This window comes from Periplaneta americana, chromosome 9 (genome assembly GCF_040183065.1).
Source record: "Periplaneta americana isolate PAMFEO1 chromosome 9, P.americana_PAMFEO1_priV1, whole genome shotgun sequence".
Classification (NCBI taxonomy): domain Eukaryota; kingdom Metazoa; phylum Arthropoda; class Insecta; order Blattodea; family Blattidae; genus Periplaneta; species Periplaneta americana.
This window is the reverse complement of record NC_091125.1, coordinates 104594316-104615664: the sequence shown is the minus strand read 5'-3', so window position 1 is coordinate 104615664 and position 21349 is coordinate 104594316. Positions and strand designations below refer to the sequence as shown.

At 35.0% G+C, this 21349-nt stretch overlaps 2 protein-coding genes across 5 annotated transcripts in view; one reads left to right on the top strand and one right to left on the bottom strand.

Moving 5' to 3' along the window:
- The window catches only part of Bap111 (Brahma associated protein 111kD), a 643372-nt gene that overhangs the window by 137746 nt on the left and 484277 nt on the right, over positions 1-21349 (top strand). The window lies entirely within an intron of this gene.
- Positions 1-21349, bottom strand: part of LOC138706346 (nose resistant to fluoxetine protein 6-like) — a 123126-nt gene that overhangs the window by 84314 nt on the left and 17463 nt on the right. For both annotated transcript variants that reach the window (XR_011333971.1, XM_069835518.1), the window contains exons 2-8: positions 19786-19889; positions 16522-16700; positions 15509-15675; positions 13177-13247; positions 9585-9781; positions 5787-5944; positions 4830-5001 (exon numbers count right to left, since the gene is read on the bottom strand). Coding sequence is in view for 1 of the 2 variants with exons in the window: in XM_069835518.1 (XP_069691619.1) it covers positions 4830-5001; positions 5787-5944; positions 9585-9781; positions 13177-13247; positions 15509-15675; positions 16522-16700; positions 19786-19889 (1048 nt within the window). In the remaining variant the exon portion in view is untranslated. The remainder of the gene's footprint in view (positions 1-4829; positions 5002-5786; positions 5945-9584; positions 9782-13176; positions 13248-15508; positions 15676-16521; positions 16701-19785; positions 19890-21349) is intronic.

Below are 21349 nucleotides of genomic sequence, written 5' to 3'. Positions count from 1 at the left end.
TTCTGAAATATGATTTACAGTTTTGTTGGTTACATCCTTACTCCGGGGAGGTCTTCAGTTGTTTCCGATATGTTCTCAATTATTTTAATATCTTAGGGCATTAATTTCTAGACGAGACGTTTCCAGTTGCGATGAATTGCAGATTGTTACACAATTTTCTGAAATCGGGGATTTTACCATTGTAATAAAAGCTGAATATTCACCATATTTTAATGCATGAATGGCTTGTGTGATTTCATTGTAATGTACTGTGTAAGGGAGGTACCGTATGGTTAACAAGATAATCCCTCTGGTCGTAATCGGATTTCGCTACCTACATAACGTAGCTAGCCAATGTATCATTATGGTGGGTGGGCACCGGTCCCATACACTGATCGAAATTTCATGAGAAAATTTCTTCTCCATGAGAACTTGAACCAGCGCGCATTCCGTAATGCGAGTCCTAGGCAGGATGCTTTAGACCACAACGTCACGACGCGGGATGTACTTTTAGCATAACTTCCTGAAAACAAGTTACAGTGACAGAGGCTACTTCATTCACTGTTCATCTGCGTCTCCGGCACTCCTAATCCAATGGTTGAAAAGTGAGAAGTCTTGTTGAAAGATGAAAGTATAGTCATGATCTGTAAGTTGCGGCAATTACCAATTTCTGCAGCATGTCCAGGTAAATAATTGACTGTGTTTGCGGTGAAGGAAAGCAGACCGTCGACTTGGTGGAACCTGGCTAAAAAGACAGGTAATATTCAAATATACCGCCAATGTTTAAATCTTTAAAATTTTCGGCGTTAGCGGTTATTTATGGATATGGCTTTTTAGTTACCTTCATATTTTATTCCGAAAATACATCACAGTCATTTACTGACATAATGTATTTTTATTATTTTAAATTTCTGAACCCGCCCCTGAATGAAGTGCCACATTTTATGAAACAGGTGTGTATATACATATATAGATACAAAACCTGAATTTAAATAAGAGGTGCGAAATTTTGCAGCCCGCTAACCGGCAGTCGAGCATTGCTGTTACTCTTACCGCGTTCTACCCCTTTGCTTCGCCATAATTCACTTACTTTTAAAAAGTACGCATTTTGAACTGCAATCATCATTATATGAATATAGATACGAATAATATAGATAGGAGTGTTTAGATATCCTTTTCCCAATCACATAAGTGAAATAAATACATAATAGACATGATCTTAATTTATTAATGATGTTTTATTTATTTAAACTTCGGGGTGTGAGAAAACTTAGGAATGCGGTAGCTCCGCTAGAGTTGTGGTAACTATCTTTGAAGAAATCATTGCTTTTCTGCAGTCGAACGTGTTCGTGAAGTAATTTGTCTCAATAGTTTGCGTAAGTCATATAATAATAAATTATATATAGTTTAGTGCGTGTGTGTAAATAGTGTACCGCATATAGTGTATATAGATCTACGAGCAATATGAATATATTACCGAATTGTAGTGTTAACAGTGCAGTTTAAACAGTATAGTATGCCTATAATGTTAATGTTATGTTTTAATTAACGACGCTCGCAACTGCAGAGGTTATATCAGCGTCGCCGGATGTGCCGGAATTTTGTCCTGCAGGAGTTCTTTTACATGCCAGTAAACCAACTGACATGAGCCTGTCGCATTTAAGCACACTTAAATACCATCGACCTGGCGCGGGATTGAACCCGCAACCTTGTGCATAGAAGGCCAGCGCTATACCAACTCGCCAACCAGGTCGACAGTATGCCTATATAAGCGTAGTGAGTGAGATTTGTAATGGCAGAAGACTTGATCCTAAAACATAAGCCCGGTAAAGCGTTAAGAAGTGGGGAGAAGAGATGCATTTTAAATATGTTTAATTCATTGAAGGAACAATATCCTACTATGATTCTTGAATAACTTTCTGAAATGAAGGGAAAATAGACCGGAGTGGGACAGGCAACCGTTTATGGAATTAGACGAGAAGCTAGGCTTAATGAAAATAAATTAAAGAGCCTGAAAAAGACTCGCAAAACGACTAAACTTGAGCACAAATACGACGTTTTCACTAAATCGGCGATTCGGTCCAAAGTTCATAATTTTTTCTTTGGAAATGAGCTACCGACGTTGAATGAAATCCTTGTAACGGTAAACGCTGATGATGAACTACCTTCTTTTTCTCGTTCAATGCTACATAGGCTACTGAAGATAATGAATTTCAAATATGTGTCTCGGAATTGTTTCTTAATTGATAAGGACGGTATTGCCTTATGGAGGAGGAAGTATTTAAGGTTAATTAAGAAATTCAGTGCCGATGGAAGAAAGATTTACTATTTAGACGAAACCTGGGTAAATGCTGCGCATACAGTACAGAGGGTTCTTTCCACAAAAGCGTAAAAAAACAGGTTTTCCTCACGGGTCCCGCCATTGGGCTTAAGAACCCTACCGGTGAAGGCAAAAGATGAATTATTATCCTCCATATAGGAAGTGAGGAGAGTTTTGTTGCACAAGGAAAATTAATTTATGAATCCAAATCCACAAAGAACTATCACGAGGAAATGAATGGCGTCAGATTTGAAACCTGGTTTAAAAATGTATTGCCCCACTTCGAATCTAACTCAGTAATAGCAATGGACAACGCCAAATATCACAGTGTACAAGTAGAACGAGTGCCTAACATGTCTTTGATCAGGTTGCGTATTATTGAATGGCTGATAAATAAAAACATTACCTTTGACGAGTCATTTACGAGTATTAAAACTGGATTGATACAATACCCCCGTCTGTTAAAAACGCGTGTTCTGGCTATAGGGTGGACAAAATGGTAGCCAATACAGGAAGGGAAATTCTGAAACTCCCGCTCTATCATTGTTCATTAAATCATGTTGAGCTAATCTGGAGCCAAATAAAGGGGCACGTGGGACGCGACAATAAGAAGTAGAAATCCTTTTAGAGGAAGAAATTGAAAGGGTAACTGTTGAGAGGTGAGGTGGAGAGTATGTGTGTGATATGTTATTGAAAAGGAAGAAACAAAATTCTGCGATCTCGATAGGCTAGCCGAAGAAACTAGAGGAATTGATTATTATTAACGTCTGTGACGAAAGTGAAGACAATGGATGCAGACCCTATTGATATTAGTGATTGAAAAGGTACGTAGGCCTAGTTATTAAATATAAATATACCTTCTGTATTATTTTCTGACGTATTATTTTAAATGCTCATTTTTCATCTATAGGCTACATTTTTTATTTTGGATAGATTAATTCAACTTTCGTACATGGAACATATGACGTGCTTCTCACATCCTTATTTTTATATTTTAATATGATTGTTCTTTGCCGGTAGCAAAGGGAAGGAGTTTCTATCAAGTTATCTGGGATAGATTTTAATATATTATTCTGAAACAATAAAGAAATTCCAAAGTTTACTCAAAAATGGATCGAGACTTTGTGTCCACCTTGTATGTCAAACCCGCACATATATATATATATATATATATATATATAATTTTTTTGAACGATAATAATGGTACACTTTAATTGGTTCGCACTCCCGATGAAGCAAAAGCTTGTGGCCGGGAGTGGAGTTTACATTAAATAATTAAAAAGTAATATTACAAGTTTAAACCTACACTAAAATAATTATTTAATTGTTTAATTTAAGTAATCAATATATGTAAACAAAAGTAAAGTGGTAAATATCAAAATAATAATACAAGAAATACAATGAAATTATTTTTTTATTTACTTACTTACTTTACTTATTTATTTATTTATTTGTTTATTTATTTATTTGTTTATTTGTTTATTTATTTGTTTGTTTGTTTGTTTGTCTGTTTGTCTGTCTGTCTGTATCTATATATCTATATATCTATCTATCTATTTTGGTGGAGTTAAGGCCATCAGGCATTCTCTTCCACACCACCAGAAATTATATCAGGTAAAACACAGATGAGTTGGTTAACTAGAAATTACAAGGGGCGATGGCCCCTTTAAACAATAATAAAGTAAAATGAAAACGTATTAAATAATACAATTGTAAAATAAATACAAAATTTTATGCAATAATATAATGGAGTAATATATTACATACATAAATAATATTTTAGTTCTATTTGATTTATATATATATATATATATATGTATATATTAGAATACTAATCGGTATTTAAAATCATTTGAAGTGCTTGCTTTTTAATATGATAAGCTCACTAAATTTCAGGCTGGTTTCAGAGAGGGTTACAGTACAACAGATAACATATTTGTTTTAGATATATTAAGGTTAAAAGAAACACAGAAGAAGAAGGGAAAACTGCATTGCGCATTTGTAGACTTCAAAAAAGCATTTGATTCAGTAGAACGTGAAGCATTGTTGTACAAACTGTGGAGAAAATGAATGTCGTCGAGAATGATTAAAGCTATATCAACAATCTACGAGAAGGTGGAGTTTTGTGTAAAGTACGATCGTGACAAAGTTTCGGAAAATGTGGCTACCCGTAGAGTGGTTAGTCAAGGGTGCATACTCTCACCCCTTCTTTTTAATATATTCGTAGATGACATACCAGAGATGGTCGATAAAGTCGAATCTGAAGCTCCAAATTTAGACGGGATCTCCATACCTGCACTCTGATTTTGATATCTCGATCAATAAATAATTATATATGTGTGTATATTTTTTTCAACTATTTTAAGTCGCAAAGTTACGTAGTATAATTAATTCAAATGAATTCAGAGATACGTTGGTTCTCCGAACGCTTGTGAGCGAAAGAAGATGTGGGCTAGTGCACTTTCATACAATGATGTGTCGAGAAGGTAATGAATTTAAGAATATTTGTAATGAAATTATTTCAACTTACTGACTCCTCAAGATTTACATAATTTTGAACGTGAAGTAATGTAGACCACCAGTTGTCTACACAGTACTTCTTTTCAGCGCTTCCATATACATAGTCCCATAGAGGACCACTTCCAAATTTGTCTATGATTGATGCGTGAATCAGGATAGCTATTCCCAATAATGGAGTAAGTCTGTAACATAAGAAGTAACAATCAAGAAAATTAATAGAATACTACAGGCTGGAAATCGTAATTAAAAACCCTGTAAACTAATTGTTGTCAATAGAGGGGAAATACTTTGAACCATTGGTATGAAAGAGATAACGAATGATACACTCGTGCACAGACACTGCCTTTGAGTGTCGGTAAGAATCCGACTTGGACTGATTTCATATTTAGAAATTTTTTAGATTACTCTTTAGGAACGAGCAAAGCTTAGTAAAGACAATAATTTTATTCGTATTTGCCGAGATATCCGAAAATATAGAAGCAAAAAGGAAATTCCAGACAACTCCGGGCGCTTTCAGCTTGTGCTTGATAAGTTGTCTAATATTAAAATTCTGATGTTTGAGAATAAGGTGCTTAGGAAAATATTTGGGGCTAAGCGGGATGAAGTTATAGGAGAATGGAGAAAGTTACACAACACAGAACTGCACGCATTGTATTCTTCACCTGACATAATTAGGAACATTAAATCCAGACGTTTGAGATGGGCAGGGCATGTAGCACGTATGGGCGAATCCAGAAATGCATATAGAGTGTTAGTTGGGAGACCGGAGGGAAAAAGACCTTTAGGGAGGCCGAGACGTAGATGGGAGGATAATATTAAAATGGATTTGAGGGAGGTGGGGTATGATGATAGAGACTGGATTAATCTTGCACAGGATAGGGACCGCTGGCGGGCTTATGTGAGGGCGGCAATGAACCTTCGGGTTCCTTAAAAGCCATTTGTAAGTAAGTAAGATATTTTTATTTACCTCAGAAGTCGATGAAAATAAAACAGAGGGATGTTGAATGGTTTCCCTATGTCCAATCCTTTCAAGACGAGATAGCATAGCAACATTCCGCTCATTACAAAGAACGTGTCAACTGCAAACGTTAAATTTCCAACATAAAGTTGTGGCCAGTCTCTTGCCTGAAAGCAAACATAATATATAGTTATTCAAAAGGAAGAAATATTTTATTTCCGCATACATGTCTGTTTCAATTATCTAACTATTGTTGCTGTGGTAAATGAAAAAAAAAGTGTGAGTTTCATGTGTTTTTTTGTAAAATCATACTAAAAATAATGGGTTTGTAAGTATAAATGCAAATTGGTGTTACACAGTTTTTCTATAAATTTAATAGAGAATGTTCCAGCACTATATCGTACCAGTGTGCACCTGTTTAGTCACTTCAACAGTTTTAAGGAGTACAAGCGAAACGTATCGTTAAAGATAATTACAGCATATCGCTTACGACCTTTATATATACATCTATCATCCTAGTGTGCAGCACCCTTACATTGTATAGAATCGTGTGTGCGTATTGCACGTATGGAATCGAGTGTGCGTATATTGCGCTGTATTGAATCGTGTGTGCGTATTGTAATATATTGAATCCTGTGTGCGTATTACACGTATTGAATCGAGTGTACGTATTGCACTGTATTGAATCGAATGTGCATATTGCAACGTATTAAATCGTATGTGCGTATTTCACTGTACTGAATCGTGTGTGCGTATTGTACTGTATTGAATCATGTGTGGGTATTACACGTATTGAATCGAGTGTACGTATTGCACTGTATTGAATTGTATGTGCATATTGCACCGTATTAAATCGTGTGTGCGTATTACACTGTAGTGAATCGTGTGTGCGTATTGGATTGCACTGAATCGTGTGTGCTTATTGCACTGTACTGAATCGTGTATGCGTATTGTGCTGTATTGAATCACGTGTGCGTATTACACGTATAAAATCTTGTGTGCGTATTGCACTGTACTGAATCGTGTGTGCGTATTGCGCTGTACTGAATCGTGTGTTCGTATTGCACTGTACTGAATCGTGTGTGCATCGTGTGTGCGTATAGCACTGTACTGAATCGTGTATGTATATTGCATTGTATTGTATGTATTGTGTTGTTAAGAGTGTACTGTACGTATTTTAAATAGCCTAGTATTGTATAGGTGTGCGTTTGTGAGTAGCGTTTCTAGGAGAAATACTTAGGTTTGTTATCTCAGTCTTAAAATAATTTTCCACGATCAACTCATTCTGTATCAAACAATATACGTATCACCGTATCATTTACGCCTTCTTTTCATTTTAATTTATCCATTTCGAGGATTTCTGTACTTTTAAGAGAGGGAGAGAGAGAGAGAGAGAGAGAGAGAGAGAGAGAGAGAGAGAGAGAGAGAGAGAGAGAGAGAGAGAGAGAGAGAGAGAGAGAATATCAGATACTTTGGTGGGTCCGGTCCAACCCGCTCAAACTGCCACCTGCAGTGTTTTTGTATGTGTAATGTTTTGTGCTAGGGACAGTAAGTTATAAACTGAAGTAGCGTCCTATATTTTTGAATGAAGAGCTTGAAGCTAACACTGCTTGATGATGGTATTATCGATGTGCGCACAAAAGAAACAAAGAGGCAGGAATAGGGATATCCTGAATTAGCACCAACAGATAGCACGCGTGTACTTTGAGGGATGCGGTTTGCTTGTGCATTTGTTTTCCAGTATATAAAGATTGAAGATTTAAGTAGTGTATTAGTATATTAAATACTGTTAAAAATAACTCAAAATGCCAATTTTTGTTGTGTTCCTATAATATGTAAAAACCAAGGAAAGCCTTTTGTCTTCATTCAGGTCCCGAAATATTCTGAATCTATACTTTAAACCTTGAAATTTTAACTAATTAAATTGCGCCTCGAAAGTGCTAGCTATTAAACAAAAATAACTACTTCGAGTAAGGAATTGCTGGTTACAGTTTCATTTTGGAAGAGGGAAAAGAAAAATTAATAAAAACATAAGCAACCTCGACAGCAAGTTATGTTAACTTAGATTATATTCATTATTTCTAGGAGTCTTCAAAGTTTACGCCTGCATTTTACGTCTGCAGTAAACTCTCGATTAACTGGGATGTTTATTATCCAGGACGATCCATAGTGAAATTCATTTCGTGAATAATGTTTTTAATGTGCTGTAGACTAATTATTAAAACCATGCTTTTACTTTAAATTTTCAAAATCATCCTACGTAGTATTCAAAACTGCATGTCCTTAACCTACAAAACACAGGAATAATCATGATACTGCTGCGATCATATTATATCATCTTACCAAACATTGCATTTGATCTTTCTGAAACCAGAGAAAAAAATACGAGGAATTCAATCTCGATAGTCCCTTTCCTTAAAAAAATTGGTGACTGCATACCCTGTTTTTAGCGTATTATACTTACAATACCAATAATTAAAGAGGTAATATTAATCTTCGACAAAGTTTATATTTATTTATTTATTTATTTTTATTCGTGCACCTCGTTCTCAAAGTTCTCGTTTAGGTTCATGAATGTTCAATTTACTCGTATCTATATTCTGCATACTGCAGATTTCCTCATCAATCTCTTAAGGGGATTCGCTCAGTATTATACAAGTTTACGCTGTTATTTATTGTAAATTAAATTAAATTATGAGGTAAAAAAATACTGAATTATATTAAATTATTGGAGGTTATGCAAAATAATTATAAATATAATTCTGACACGCACAGAAAACCAATAAGAGGGAAAACGTAATCAACTGTAGCATATGACATAATATAGCCACAGTCTAGTATATACAGTCACGAAGCTCAATACGTAGGGAATATGCATCCATAGATAGTTGCTAACTACTAAGATCGCTACTATCGCCTCATCACAGACAATGCGAAATAGTACCGGCAAGCTTCGTGACTGTATAAACTAGACTGTGATATAACCCTACAAAATGTTGTGCCGCGAGGAACGCTCCTGCCATCTAACGGTAAAACTTCGCATAGGATACCCCTATTGTAAGATGACACCATCTCTACACGAGTGTATTACTGGCGATTTCATCTGGACATTGATGAACGTTTTTCTCTTGACGGTAGTGATGCACTCAAGATTCATCAACAGTGAATGTCCGTGTTAACATATCGTCCCCTTCATTCTGTCTGCTCGGATCAAGTCGCCAACTATTCACATTTTCCTCCGTGACAAGCTCCAGTGGCCGACCGACTCCTTGTTCGATACTTGTGCACCCTTCAGAGGACTTCTGTATTGAATTGTAGAGAACTTCGTGTGTCAGGCAATTCTCGCCATACACGGGCTACATTTCTTTATGGATATCCTTTGCTGTGAGTCCTCATACACAGAAAAAATCACACAACGGAATGCTGCTTGAAAATAGTTCACTCATGTACAGATTTCGCCTTCTTGCAACTGATGCTCTTTATTTCGCTTGGGCGTACATAGATAATCTTGAACATTTGATAATACTGCCATCTAGCGGTTATAGCTTCAGGCTCATTATTAAAAATTATAGGTAAAAATTTTGATTTTAAGTTACATTCCGTGTATTTTATATGTTACCAGTTTAGTTGTAATTGCATAGTCAACTTCATTTGCTATAAACTTACATAAGATAAATTAAGTCGAGTCATTAACGACTTTGTTTTTTGCGCAGTATGATCTATGTTAATTTACGTAGTTATTAGCACGTTCAGGACACCAAAAATTCAATGTGTTAATTACGGTAAATTGGTAATTTAGATACTCACTAATTCCATAAATGAAAGCATATTTACAGAAGGCGTTGCCATCGTTGTAGAAATGGTGTGTCCATAAACTAAAAAACACATAGAGAGAAAACGAAGTCCATTAAGTGCAGGCAGAGCATCTTTACCGACGCGTGTGCTGAACAAAGCCTTGCCATTAGTTCGCCATGAGAAGATGAGAAAAATCTTGTTGCGCCGTTCTGTATGAAATAGAGAATAATCAAAAGTTAGACTTTAGAAGCAGTGATTAACTATGTTTTCGAAAAGCACATTCATTTCAACATTGATCATCAAAATATCAAGAAGCCAAGATGACTCTGTCTGCACACCGACACAGTGTGTAGGCCTGCTTGGAATGTGTGCCGTGCCTTTTGTGGAGATTTGCTGTAATGGCTTGCAAAGCTAGATCTATGTAGCAACATCTTTTACATTACGCTAGAAAATAACAAACCCCCACCCCTCTCCCAAGCAATACTCTTGTCTGTAAATAAAATCGTGCATTATGATAGTTGTTGATGCAGGTAGTGTGTGGATGAGTTACTAATTCCTGCCACAGGCCTTTTTTTAGTTTGTTTATTTCCATATTTATTTATATTTTACGTGCTTCCGCTTTTTAAAAAGTAAAACAATCATTATTTTTGTTCATACAGGTCAGGTCTCGCCTATTAATAACTCACAGGTGATGGGAATAGTAATATGCGTTACAAGAGCGGTATGTTGACGTTTTCATGTTCGAGGAAAAGATTGAAAAAGCGAAACGTAGTTGAGCCTTTTTAATTTCCGAGAACATGAAAACAAACATACCGCTCGTGTATCGTACATTATTTTGTGCGAAGATCGTTTATTACATACCTGAAAGACGAATTTCTAATTATTTGCAATGAAATCTCCATGTTGGTTTCTGTTTAATGACGGCAACTTCGGAAAACCAAAATATCTTTCTTCAACATTGTTTCTATAAAATGTTTTCTGTGTTTACTATACTCCAGCAGGCCGTGATATACGTCTGTCTTCCCCCCCCCCCCAGTTTATAAATGCGAACTTAAAACAAACGGTAAGGTTATGTAATGATTTATTTTTCATTTTAATATTTTAACAATATTATTTATATAACATATTGCAGTAATACATCGGCATCTGGAATCTTGTTGATTTTTTCACGGCTTCCTTAATGTTACTTGTATCAGGAATGCAATAAGTTTCGTGGAGTAGTAGACTTTACTTAATTTTTGCAAATATTTAAAAACAATAATTAACATTGCAATTTAGGTGAAATTGCAGTGGTAAGTTTCCAATTTATAATTATTACTATGTTAAACGTCTCTAAAAATAATTTGTTAAAAGCCTATAGCAGTAAAATGAATGTCGCGCTTAAGCGGTAAGAAGAGGGAAATTGTTATGTGTGTTACGTTGGGAATACTGAATGTGGTATTTCACACTTACCGCGTATTGGTTCTGTGCGGAAAACAAGCAAATACGCACGATCTCGCACAGATAATATTTTTTACAAGAAAGGCTTAATAAAGTTTATAAACAATGCTATTTAAAGTTTAAAATATATAAATTAAGAACTAAAATAAGAACAATTTTACTCTATCGGGAGGCGAACTCACAATGTATGGAACAGAAACAGATGTTACCCCTACGCCACATATCTTGTAAAGTTAAGTACACTATAGACGGATGACTTCCAATGAACAAACATCACAGCAATGTACGTAAAGATTATAATGGTATAATGACAGTTGACGTAATATAATATGTCAACATTTAGGGCTATGTCGAACCTGGAGTAAGTTCACAAATGGAAAAACACTAGAGGAGGGGGGGATTCGATCCGGTGCTGTGGATTGAACTTCGGCGTAGCTCAGTGGGTAGAGTGCTTGGACCCGGGTTCGTTCCCCAGCGCCGGAGCGAATTTTTCTCCTCTAAAATCAATTAATATCAATTTATCACAGCAGTGCCTTCAAGTGTAGGTCGTTCAGATATGTGAACCGCGCCCTGGAACTTATTTACAACCAAGAGTCTACCTCAGCGAAGCCCAATCTCTTCTCTTAAGAGTTAATGACGTCACAGCGTCGCTTTATTCCACCTCCTTCGTTTGGAGGTATGACAGTGCATGTACCACTTCCCCTTCAGTCACTCACTCGGTAAAGGCTGTTCGGAATCAATTTTTGCCATAAATGTCGCTCTGTTAGAAAAATGTGTAACAATTATGAAGGAACTATATGACACTTTCGAATCGAAATTTCGAGACTTTACAACAATAGAGACGAAAATTAATATTTTTAACAAACCGTTTAATTTTGCTTGCAAAGATGTTCCGCGTGATCTGCAAATGGAATTAGTTACTTTGCAGAATTCTACAGCCATTAAATATTCTCAGTAAGAAGATTGGGAATTTAAATCTTTGCCCAGTGAAACATTTCCCAGATTGCGAAAGTTTGCTGCATATTTAATGACAATCTTTGGTTCTACATAATATGTCTTTGAACAGATGTTTCGAAAATGAATCAAATAAAAAGCCAGTATCGTAATAGAGTAGGGCACGATCATTATTTTAGTCTACCTTTTAAGACTCAGTTGTTTATTCTTTGCGGCAAATATTGATGAACTGGTTAGAAATAAACTGTGCAAAAATGTCACTAACAGAAAAGGTGTTCAAGAAGCTTATTTGATTTTCTTTCATCAGAAAATAATGGCAGTAAGTTTAACTGAAGCCGCCACTGTAACAAAGCGACATAGAGAAGTTAGTGACGTCATGATTTCATGAATGCGTAATAGCTACGCATAGAGTGGGTGGAGGTCAGTGAGCTCCATACTAAACTGGAGGCACAACTCAATGCTTTAAAAGCGCGAATGCTGAGCGCCTGAACGTATTGCTATCCCTTTCTAACATTGTGTTGTCCTTGTCTCTTGCAGTGAATTCTATCGTACACAATAACGGAATTTTTATTGCTTACTGCGCATGTGCAACATGAACTTCATGAAAGACTTACTGAAACACATTAGTTAGAAAGAGAAAGCAATACCCTATTCAACATGGCGGTTATAGTCACGCTTTCAGACAGGAAAGAGCATTGCGGTGGTGCCTCCAGTTTAGTATAGAGCTCTCTGGTGGAGGTAAATCCGCCATCCCCTCTTTCGCTTAAGATTGGGCATTGCTGGTCTACTCATTTTTTTTTTGCTATGAAGTGTGCATATCAACATACCAACCCACTTACCTGGCCGGCCGTCCGTTCATCCAGCAACCTATTCAGTCATCCGTCCATCAATTCACTCATGCATCCGTCCGTCCTCCGTCCGTCCGTCCATCCATCCATCCATCCGTCCATCCATCCATCCATCCATCCATCCATCCATCCGTCCGTCCGTCCATCCATCGGACCACTCTTCGTTTCGCGAACACATCCACACACCCACCTTATATAATACCCATCGATAGCTCTGTCTGTTAATGTACCCAACGTTACAAGCAAGCCAGCAACCAATTTTTAAATTCATCCATTAATTAATTAATCAGATTAATCATCCGTCAATTCGCTGATTCATCTACAATTTTTTCACTTATATAACAGAAATGTTCCTAAAATACCTTTATTTTTCACGATGATATCGTAGGCAGTACTGAGAATGCACATTATTGCTATGAAGACGAGTAGTGCTCTGAAACGGGACAAATTACATAAACTTATAATTATACACGCAAAGCAACAAAAGTCACATGCATTGTTATATGTATAATCAAGCTCTTTATATTATATTTTGTGTTATTGTCTAAGTATGCTTCAGTAATACTCATAGAGGACAAGCAGGATTTAGGAAAGGAAGATGTTGTATTGACAATATGTTCACTTTAAAAGAAATAATCGAAAAACGAAGAGAGCAAAATTTGGGGACCCGTCTCTTGTTTATAAATTAATATAAAGACTTTGATAAAGTATCAAGATCGATACTGTGGAACATGTTAGAAGTTAGAGGAATACTATTGAATTTAATAGTAATTATAGGAAGTATGTATGACGGAACAAAAATAAAAATAAATAAAATATGTCCAGTAGGGTAAAGTTGCCTAATTCCATGATACCCCTAATTCCGTGATAGTCTTTTTTTAACTAAGTGTCCCAGGATTGGGTATCTTGCTAGGAAGTTCACCGATGTTTTAACTCTTTCGAGAAAGATGTCTGGCACTGTGGTCGAACGTCAAAGATTTGACGATGTATCACGGGATTAGGGATATCACGGAATTAGGCAACTTTACCCTAATTATTAATTATAGTGGTAGACAAGGTTGACCTTTATCGACTGCTCTTTTTAATCTATTTATACATAGGATTGTAAAAGAATGGAAAAACAATGTGGATGGAGGTATTAAGGTAAAAAGACAATTAAAATCCTTATTATTTGCAGACGACCAGATACTGATTTCTGTTAACAAAGAAGGGCTACCTTGCCTTACAACTTCATGAAAGGAATATGTCTCTCGAAAATTATTTTATAAACCATAGACATATCACGATGCGGTAATTTAGAGTCTGAAAACTGTTGAGGAAATTGCTGTCCGTCTTTTCGAGTAACATTCTCCACTGAAGTACAGTTGTTGTATTGTAAATCTTTCGATTCTTCAACGATTGGTCGAGAGCCTGCTAACGTAACAAAGTGCAATAGTATACGCAAGCACTTTTGAAGTGAACCTTAAGTGAGGTGAAGGATCTGTTGAGAATGGATAACACAAGAGTGAGGGAGAGCATGGACAGAATTAATAGAAAACTGGAAGAACTACAAAAGGAGAATGATATATAAAAAAGATGAAATATTCAGAAGAAGAGAAAAGGAGGAATAATCTAAACGTTTTTGGTATTGAAGAGCAAGTGAAAGAAGAGTCTTGGAACAAGTATGAAGTGATAGTGAATGTGTGTTGGGAGTGGTTAGATATTGACTTTGGAAATCGACAAGTGAAAGATTGGAAATGGAAATATTAGAGCCGTTTTAGTCAGACTGGCAAATCGGATGATTAAGGAGATCATAGCTAGTAAGAGAGCGCTAAAAGACTCGAATATTATATTATTGATTACGAGGTGAAGTGTAGAAGAAAGATGTTAGTGCCGTTTAATGCCATAAATATATTTCAGCTTATCACTACACTTTCATCCTAAAAGAGTGTGGACTCGTTATTATTTGCTCTTGACTTTGTCTACTCATACTGCCAAAGGCAATGGTAGCTACTAAGTACCTGTTTCGCTGCGGATAGAATAAAATATCATACTGTATATGCACGTATTATTTAAAATAAGTAGCCAAATTACTCGTATTATTTAAAAAATGAGCATTAATGTATGAAGTTAGAGAGTTTTCGCACTATATCCGTCCGTAATTTGTTAACACGTAGAAATCTAGATTCGAATTGCTGTTCGATTTTATTGACGTCACGATAGCGTTATCGAATTACTGATGGCTGGAGTGCGCTAACTCTGATACATACAGAAAAAAAAAATAAGACCATACATTTAATTCCTTTACGGAATAACCAACAGAAACGGTTAAATTTTAATTAATTGTTGCTATGTTTGTTTCTTGAATTAAAGTGAAACCAAACATAGATCATTAGGCCAAAAATCTGCATCGAGAGAACACGTTGGAAATAAATAAAATAATGAGGTGAAGTACTTTACCTGCTTTAAATGAGAACAAATGACTTAATGTTCCTTTTTTTTGCCTCTGAAATACCCTTTCTAACTTCTCAATATTTAACCTATTTCGGTCCTCTTTTAGGTTCCAATAAGTTAAAAAAATCATATTAAATTAATTTATAGCAATTACGTTTTGGAGCAGCATAATGATTCGAGGTGGTGCTACTTATGTTTTATTTTAAAAAAGCTTCACTTATTGCAGGCTTATTTTATAAATACTTCCTTAAGTTACCGTACATGGTAATCCAGTCGATGGTTTCCAATGGTCTTGAACTAGTTCTGGTGTGACACAATACAGGATCCACAATGAAATTCGGGCTTATTTTTGACAGACCGTATTGCAAATCTTGAGGAGTACAAGATGATGGTGTGCAAATAGACCAAAACAATGGTATTGCTCCAGCCTGAAATTCAATAATGAATACAAAATTATTTCATAATAATATTCACGATACTCGATAGGAACAAGCATGTTACTGATACTTCCTCATTAGCAGGCAGTGCATTTTCGTTCCCAAACGTACAGCGGATCGAGTAGTTTCTTCTGGTAGCTACATCTATTACGTCACGTGGATGCGTAAGCAAGGTCGAATTGCAAGCAGGTACACATGGAGTCATTAAATAATAATGGTGTAATGCAATATAAATATGCCCCTGTAACGTCATATGACGTAGAAATAACATTGTCTTAGTTGAAACAAATTTGATGTGATGTTCGTAAAAGATTTGCAATTCATAACCTCAAAATAGATGTTTTCGTTCACTGTAACGGGATAGGTTTTGATAAACGAATTATTTGTATGTATTGTGTAAAATATAAATATTGATAATTTGTATATCATTACTATTACTAATATTAAATTTATTCTTCATTGTTCTATATACACTTTTAACACTTACGTAATCACTGATTAACTTTACAACTCCTTTACCTTGTTAACTTTTAGGAAATCACCTGACTGTCTTGTTTTTTGGAGTGATATTCTTTAGACAGTGAAGAATAACACTACCCGCTGTTCGAAATTAGTCAGCCAGGTAATTCCCTGAAAGTTAACACGGTAAATAAGTTGTAAAATTAATCAGTTAGTAAATTTGTGTTCTTACTAAATATACATTCATGCAATCAAGATGTCATGGTCTGAATTCATAAGTTACCATTGTTTATGCCCGGTAAATGCGAAGTAAATAAGTCATACTAATTAAAAGCTAGCTCTAATAATTAGAATAGGCTTACGTGAGACATTACTTACACTTCCAACAAAACCTTCAAGAGCGGGATTATTTAATTTGAACATTGTTACGCAATGTTGACCTATGAACGAGCCCCAGTCCTCATGAACGTCTACATCCAAACATTCGTCGAAATTTCCAAACTCGAATACGTTGCCTTGCATCAATCCTGAAGGGACTTTGGACGTAGCATCCAGCACTGGAAATATATGAGATTGCATATTATGTTTTACTTAATTTACACTTAAAGTGAAGAAGAATTAAGTATTAATAAGATATTATATAGAGTAAAAAAAATTTGGCATATACGCATTCCGCTTCGCGGTTTTTTTTTTCGGAACTCGAGAGACATCTACTGGTATAAATCCCCAACATTACATATTTATCTCAGAAATTTGATCTAACGAGTGATATGGTAACAACACAGTCTAACATATACAGTCACGAAGCTCAATACTTACTAAATATGCAAACATAGATAGTTGGTCACCACCAGGATCGCTATTATCGCCTCATCACAGTCTCTTTCCCTAGCAGACGATATCGTGTTCTTTTGAAAAAATTAACACCTTCCTTCCACTATTGAAATATGAAATACATAAGGTTTATATATTATTTTCATAAAAAATATATTATGTTCTATAAACTCGCCCTCCTGGATCTTTCGGAAGAAGGGTAACTCTAACCTATTTTTTTTACAGTTTATAATACTACAAACGTCTCCTTGTCCCATATTATTATTAAAATTATTCTATTTTTGCCATTTACAGTTATTACAACCGATAACGAACATTTCACAGTTTGCATAGCTTTTCACAAAAATGCGAAATACGGCATAGTCAAAGACCAGGCCGTAATGATTGTTCGGGTTTTCTATTTCAGTGTATGGCGTTCAGTGAAATATTATATTATAACTATGTTGCGTATCATTGCTAAGCTTTATTTAGTGTAATGTGTCCATAAGTTGCGTTTACTTATTGTCGCATAATATGTTGCAGAAATAACTACAAAACTGTGTTATTTTAATGTGAAGAGAATTTTACATGTTAACATAATCTGTTTGCGTCAACATTTTAAGTTTAGAATTGAAGCTATTTTGAGGTTTAATAAAAAAGAATTTATATTGTGATTTCAATTTAGCACATCTACCTTCCTTAATTTTAGATAAAACATTTACCATACCACTCCTATGAAATTAGTTTACGTACAATTGTGTTACTTCGTCTCTTAAGTAGTAGATAAATTTAATAATTCAGTACTCAATTGTAGTATTAAAATACAGACAAATTGAATGTCCGGGGTATCATACATGACATTATGCTTAATTATAATGTATGATTGCGAATTTAGGAATATAAGTTAAATATAGTAAACATAACCTATAATTTTCATATGAATGGCAAGACATTGGAGATCACTAAATTTAGGCAGAAAGGGGCAACTGGTAAACATAACCTATAATTTCAAGATATCTAAATATCCGTGCGTTGTAATTGAAAATTATTGAATCGTGCATAAATGAATGTACAAGAATTTCGCAATATTTAATCGAAATAAAGGCAGGCATTACATATACGAACAACGTAATTTTCACACCACAAATAATATTACACCTTAACTCGCAAGTGAATTATGTCTGAAGTGTCTCATAATCATTGTTTTAAATTTTATTAATGGAATTACACTACATTTTAGAGAAACATATGTTACTGCTTATGCATTCCAACTAATTTATATGGTTGAAACACCGCCCTTCGTGATCGGGTTAAGCGAGTTACATGGTTTGCCTTACGGCCTGTATTAGATCACGATGGCTGTGGCACAGTCTATTGTTCCTAGCACTCACAGCGCTCCAAGCGGCTAGCAACTGTCTCGAGAATTGCAAAAAATCATCCCAAGCTTCGTGATTGTATATACTAGACTGTGGTAACAGTATATATCATCTTGGAACAAAAATGACCGTTGCCTTAAGCAACATTCCCTACGGAAAACTTCGGTTAATTTTATGAGAACTTAGATTTACACGTGAGAATGTTTCTTATGCACGACTCCACTCTGTTTTTCGTTTGTTTTGTTTTGTTTTGTTTGTTGCTTTTTCTGTCCGTTTGCAGATTAATTGTTATTAATAATCTGTAACAAATATAATATATAGGTGAAAAATAAACGTCCTTTCTCTAGTCTTGTGAACTAGGTGCTGCCCGAATTTGAAGTTAAAAGAAATTCACGTTACAGGAAAACGGTCATTTTTTGTGTCTAAGACTGTACATAACTTTTAGTAATGCTGCTTATAAGAGAATATTACACTAATTTTGCTATTGAATGAATGGTCAATTTTGGTTTATAAGAACAATATCTCCGGTTCATTCCCTCCTTTCTAAATTCAAACAATTGTAATACAATTTTTCTTTTTCTTTTGTTACAAGTTCGAATAATAAATTATTACGCATTACGTGAAATAAAAGAAAATTCTGAACTCAAATACATTTATGGCACTTCTCTTGGTTTAGTGATGTTGAAATAACAGAGCGAGGTAGCTCAGTGGTAAAACACTGGACTCGCTTTCGTGAACCTCTGAGTACAAATCTCGGTGTCGGCCAGTATGATTGGGTTCTTTTTTACTGGTTTCCATGAAATAAGAAATTCCGTGAAAAGGTAAATGGCACTTCTACTATAACAAAAATGCAAAATAATGATTCCTGTGAAGTGAAGCCATAGTTGCGTACTATGTTCTGTAGATGACAGCAAATTGGAGCTCCAACAATTTCAGCAGTCGCGATATGATCTCACAAATGTCTCATGACAGCAATTTTTCTCTGTTTAGCTCTGTTCTTCATCGTCTTTAATAACCGCATGTAATCTGTCTTTAATAAAATAATTATTGAAATTCATTTAACAGGAATCATAGGAAAGAGATGGGAAAGGAAAGTAATAAATGAAAATAAAGCCAAGTTTCTTAGTCAACGTTCATTTACATTCGTCATCGATAAGAGTTTTGAAGGTTGCTCATACTTAATGCATACAAGCTATCTAGAAATTTACTGTGATAGGTAACCAAATTAGTATGAAAGATAGATTACTGTAGCTGTAAGTCAAGTATCGCTGTATTGTCTTGAAAGTGCAACTTTATGCAATTCTGAAACCTTGAAAATGAGTTCCAGCACCCGGTGGAATATCCAGAAAGTTTTGTTTCAAGTTTTTAAATAAGCCCTATGCTTAATTTAAATCGAACTTGATCAATAAAATAAAATAGAAAATAAAATACAGTGAATTTAAATTAAACTTACTTTGTAAAGGCCATCTTGAACCTTTGAATACCTGCTTCAATGTACTGATGGTGTGATTAATGCATGTCTGTGAGATGCCATTAGTTGGAAGTGGCTGCACGTCTCTGTAAGAAATTACAATCAATTTTATTATATATTAAATTGTATTTGAAACTTAGATTTTTTATTTGATTCTTGTACCTCAATCTTTTTTTAGAGGATACTTGTAATAATGAGGACAGAATTACCTATGTAAAGAATATTCAATATGAATACAAATATTTTCGGAAAAATTACATCAGTATGTTGTGTTGCTGTAAAATTGTTCTCAACCGAATAGATTCTCCTTGTCTACCGTACAATATTACAAATTTCCACGTTTATTAGGATATTAGTGGCCATTTTTAAATTTACTTAAAGTAATGAGTATAACGTAATTTCTAAAAGAAAATTAATAAATACTACCACCGTTGAATTTAAAGCATTAACAAGAATATACTGGGTGTTTAAAAAGTTTCTGAAAAGCTTCCAGGAATTGTAGGACAGTACATTTGGAGTCGAGGTAGGGGATGCATATCAATCAAAGCCTCCTTTCAAAGTTATTATAAAAATGGTAAGCCCTGCAGGAAGGCAAGTTTACTGTACAATGTGTGTTTTGTGTTATAAAATCAACATTTACAATTTAAAACACATTTATCCCCGGTTTCTGGTACTTTCAGTTACTTAACTGCTATATAAATTTAACTCCACTGATAACTTTCATGAGTTTCCGGAAAGTTAAATGTAGCTTGTAATTAACAGTTGAGATAACTTCAAGTTCAATATTTCTTGCAACCCATAGATGTCTCCACTAGTATTTTGTTAGTGATTTTTTTAGTTATTTACGTTTACGGTACTTTTCTTTGCAGAAGTTTTCAGTAGTAAATGGCTGATGGGTACACAGTGAGCTCTGTACTAGTAAGTGCAAGGCTTTTTAATTAAAGAACAGTGAGATAAACGATAGTGTACATGTACACCTCTATCTCAATCGTTACATTATTAAAGAATCAATAATTTTTGGTATTTGGTGCGATCATCGATGTAAATTATACTAGTGGAGAGAGCTATATGAACTTCTGCTATAGAACTGCAACCGTAGTCAGCTGTACTTTACATTCGTCCACATTAATGCTTCCATTTAAGTATTCAAATGTACTTTTCTGAGTGCGAAATACCGTTGACATTGGTAGAATAACCAAGAATAAAATATTCCTTGACTGACGACATAAAATCTGAAATAAATTGATGAGGAAAATTAAGTTTGAGATATTCGGAATTATCTTTACAACTACACAATGCAGGTTTAATTAAATATGCTCCTGGTATTTTATTTTCTCATGAAACATTAATTATATTTTTTATTGATATATCCTTATTCCGAGAAGTCTTCAATTCTCATGGAATCTGATAGCACTGTGAGTGTAAGGGACGCTAATCAAGGGAACAGAAAGAAAGGTGGTCGATTGAGTGAAAGGGAAGGTATTACAGAGGTCTGCATCGGACGTTTTCGCTCGAGCGCCAAGTAGTTCATAGCATAATCCGATAG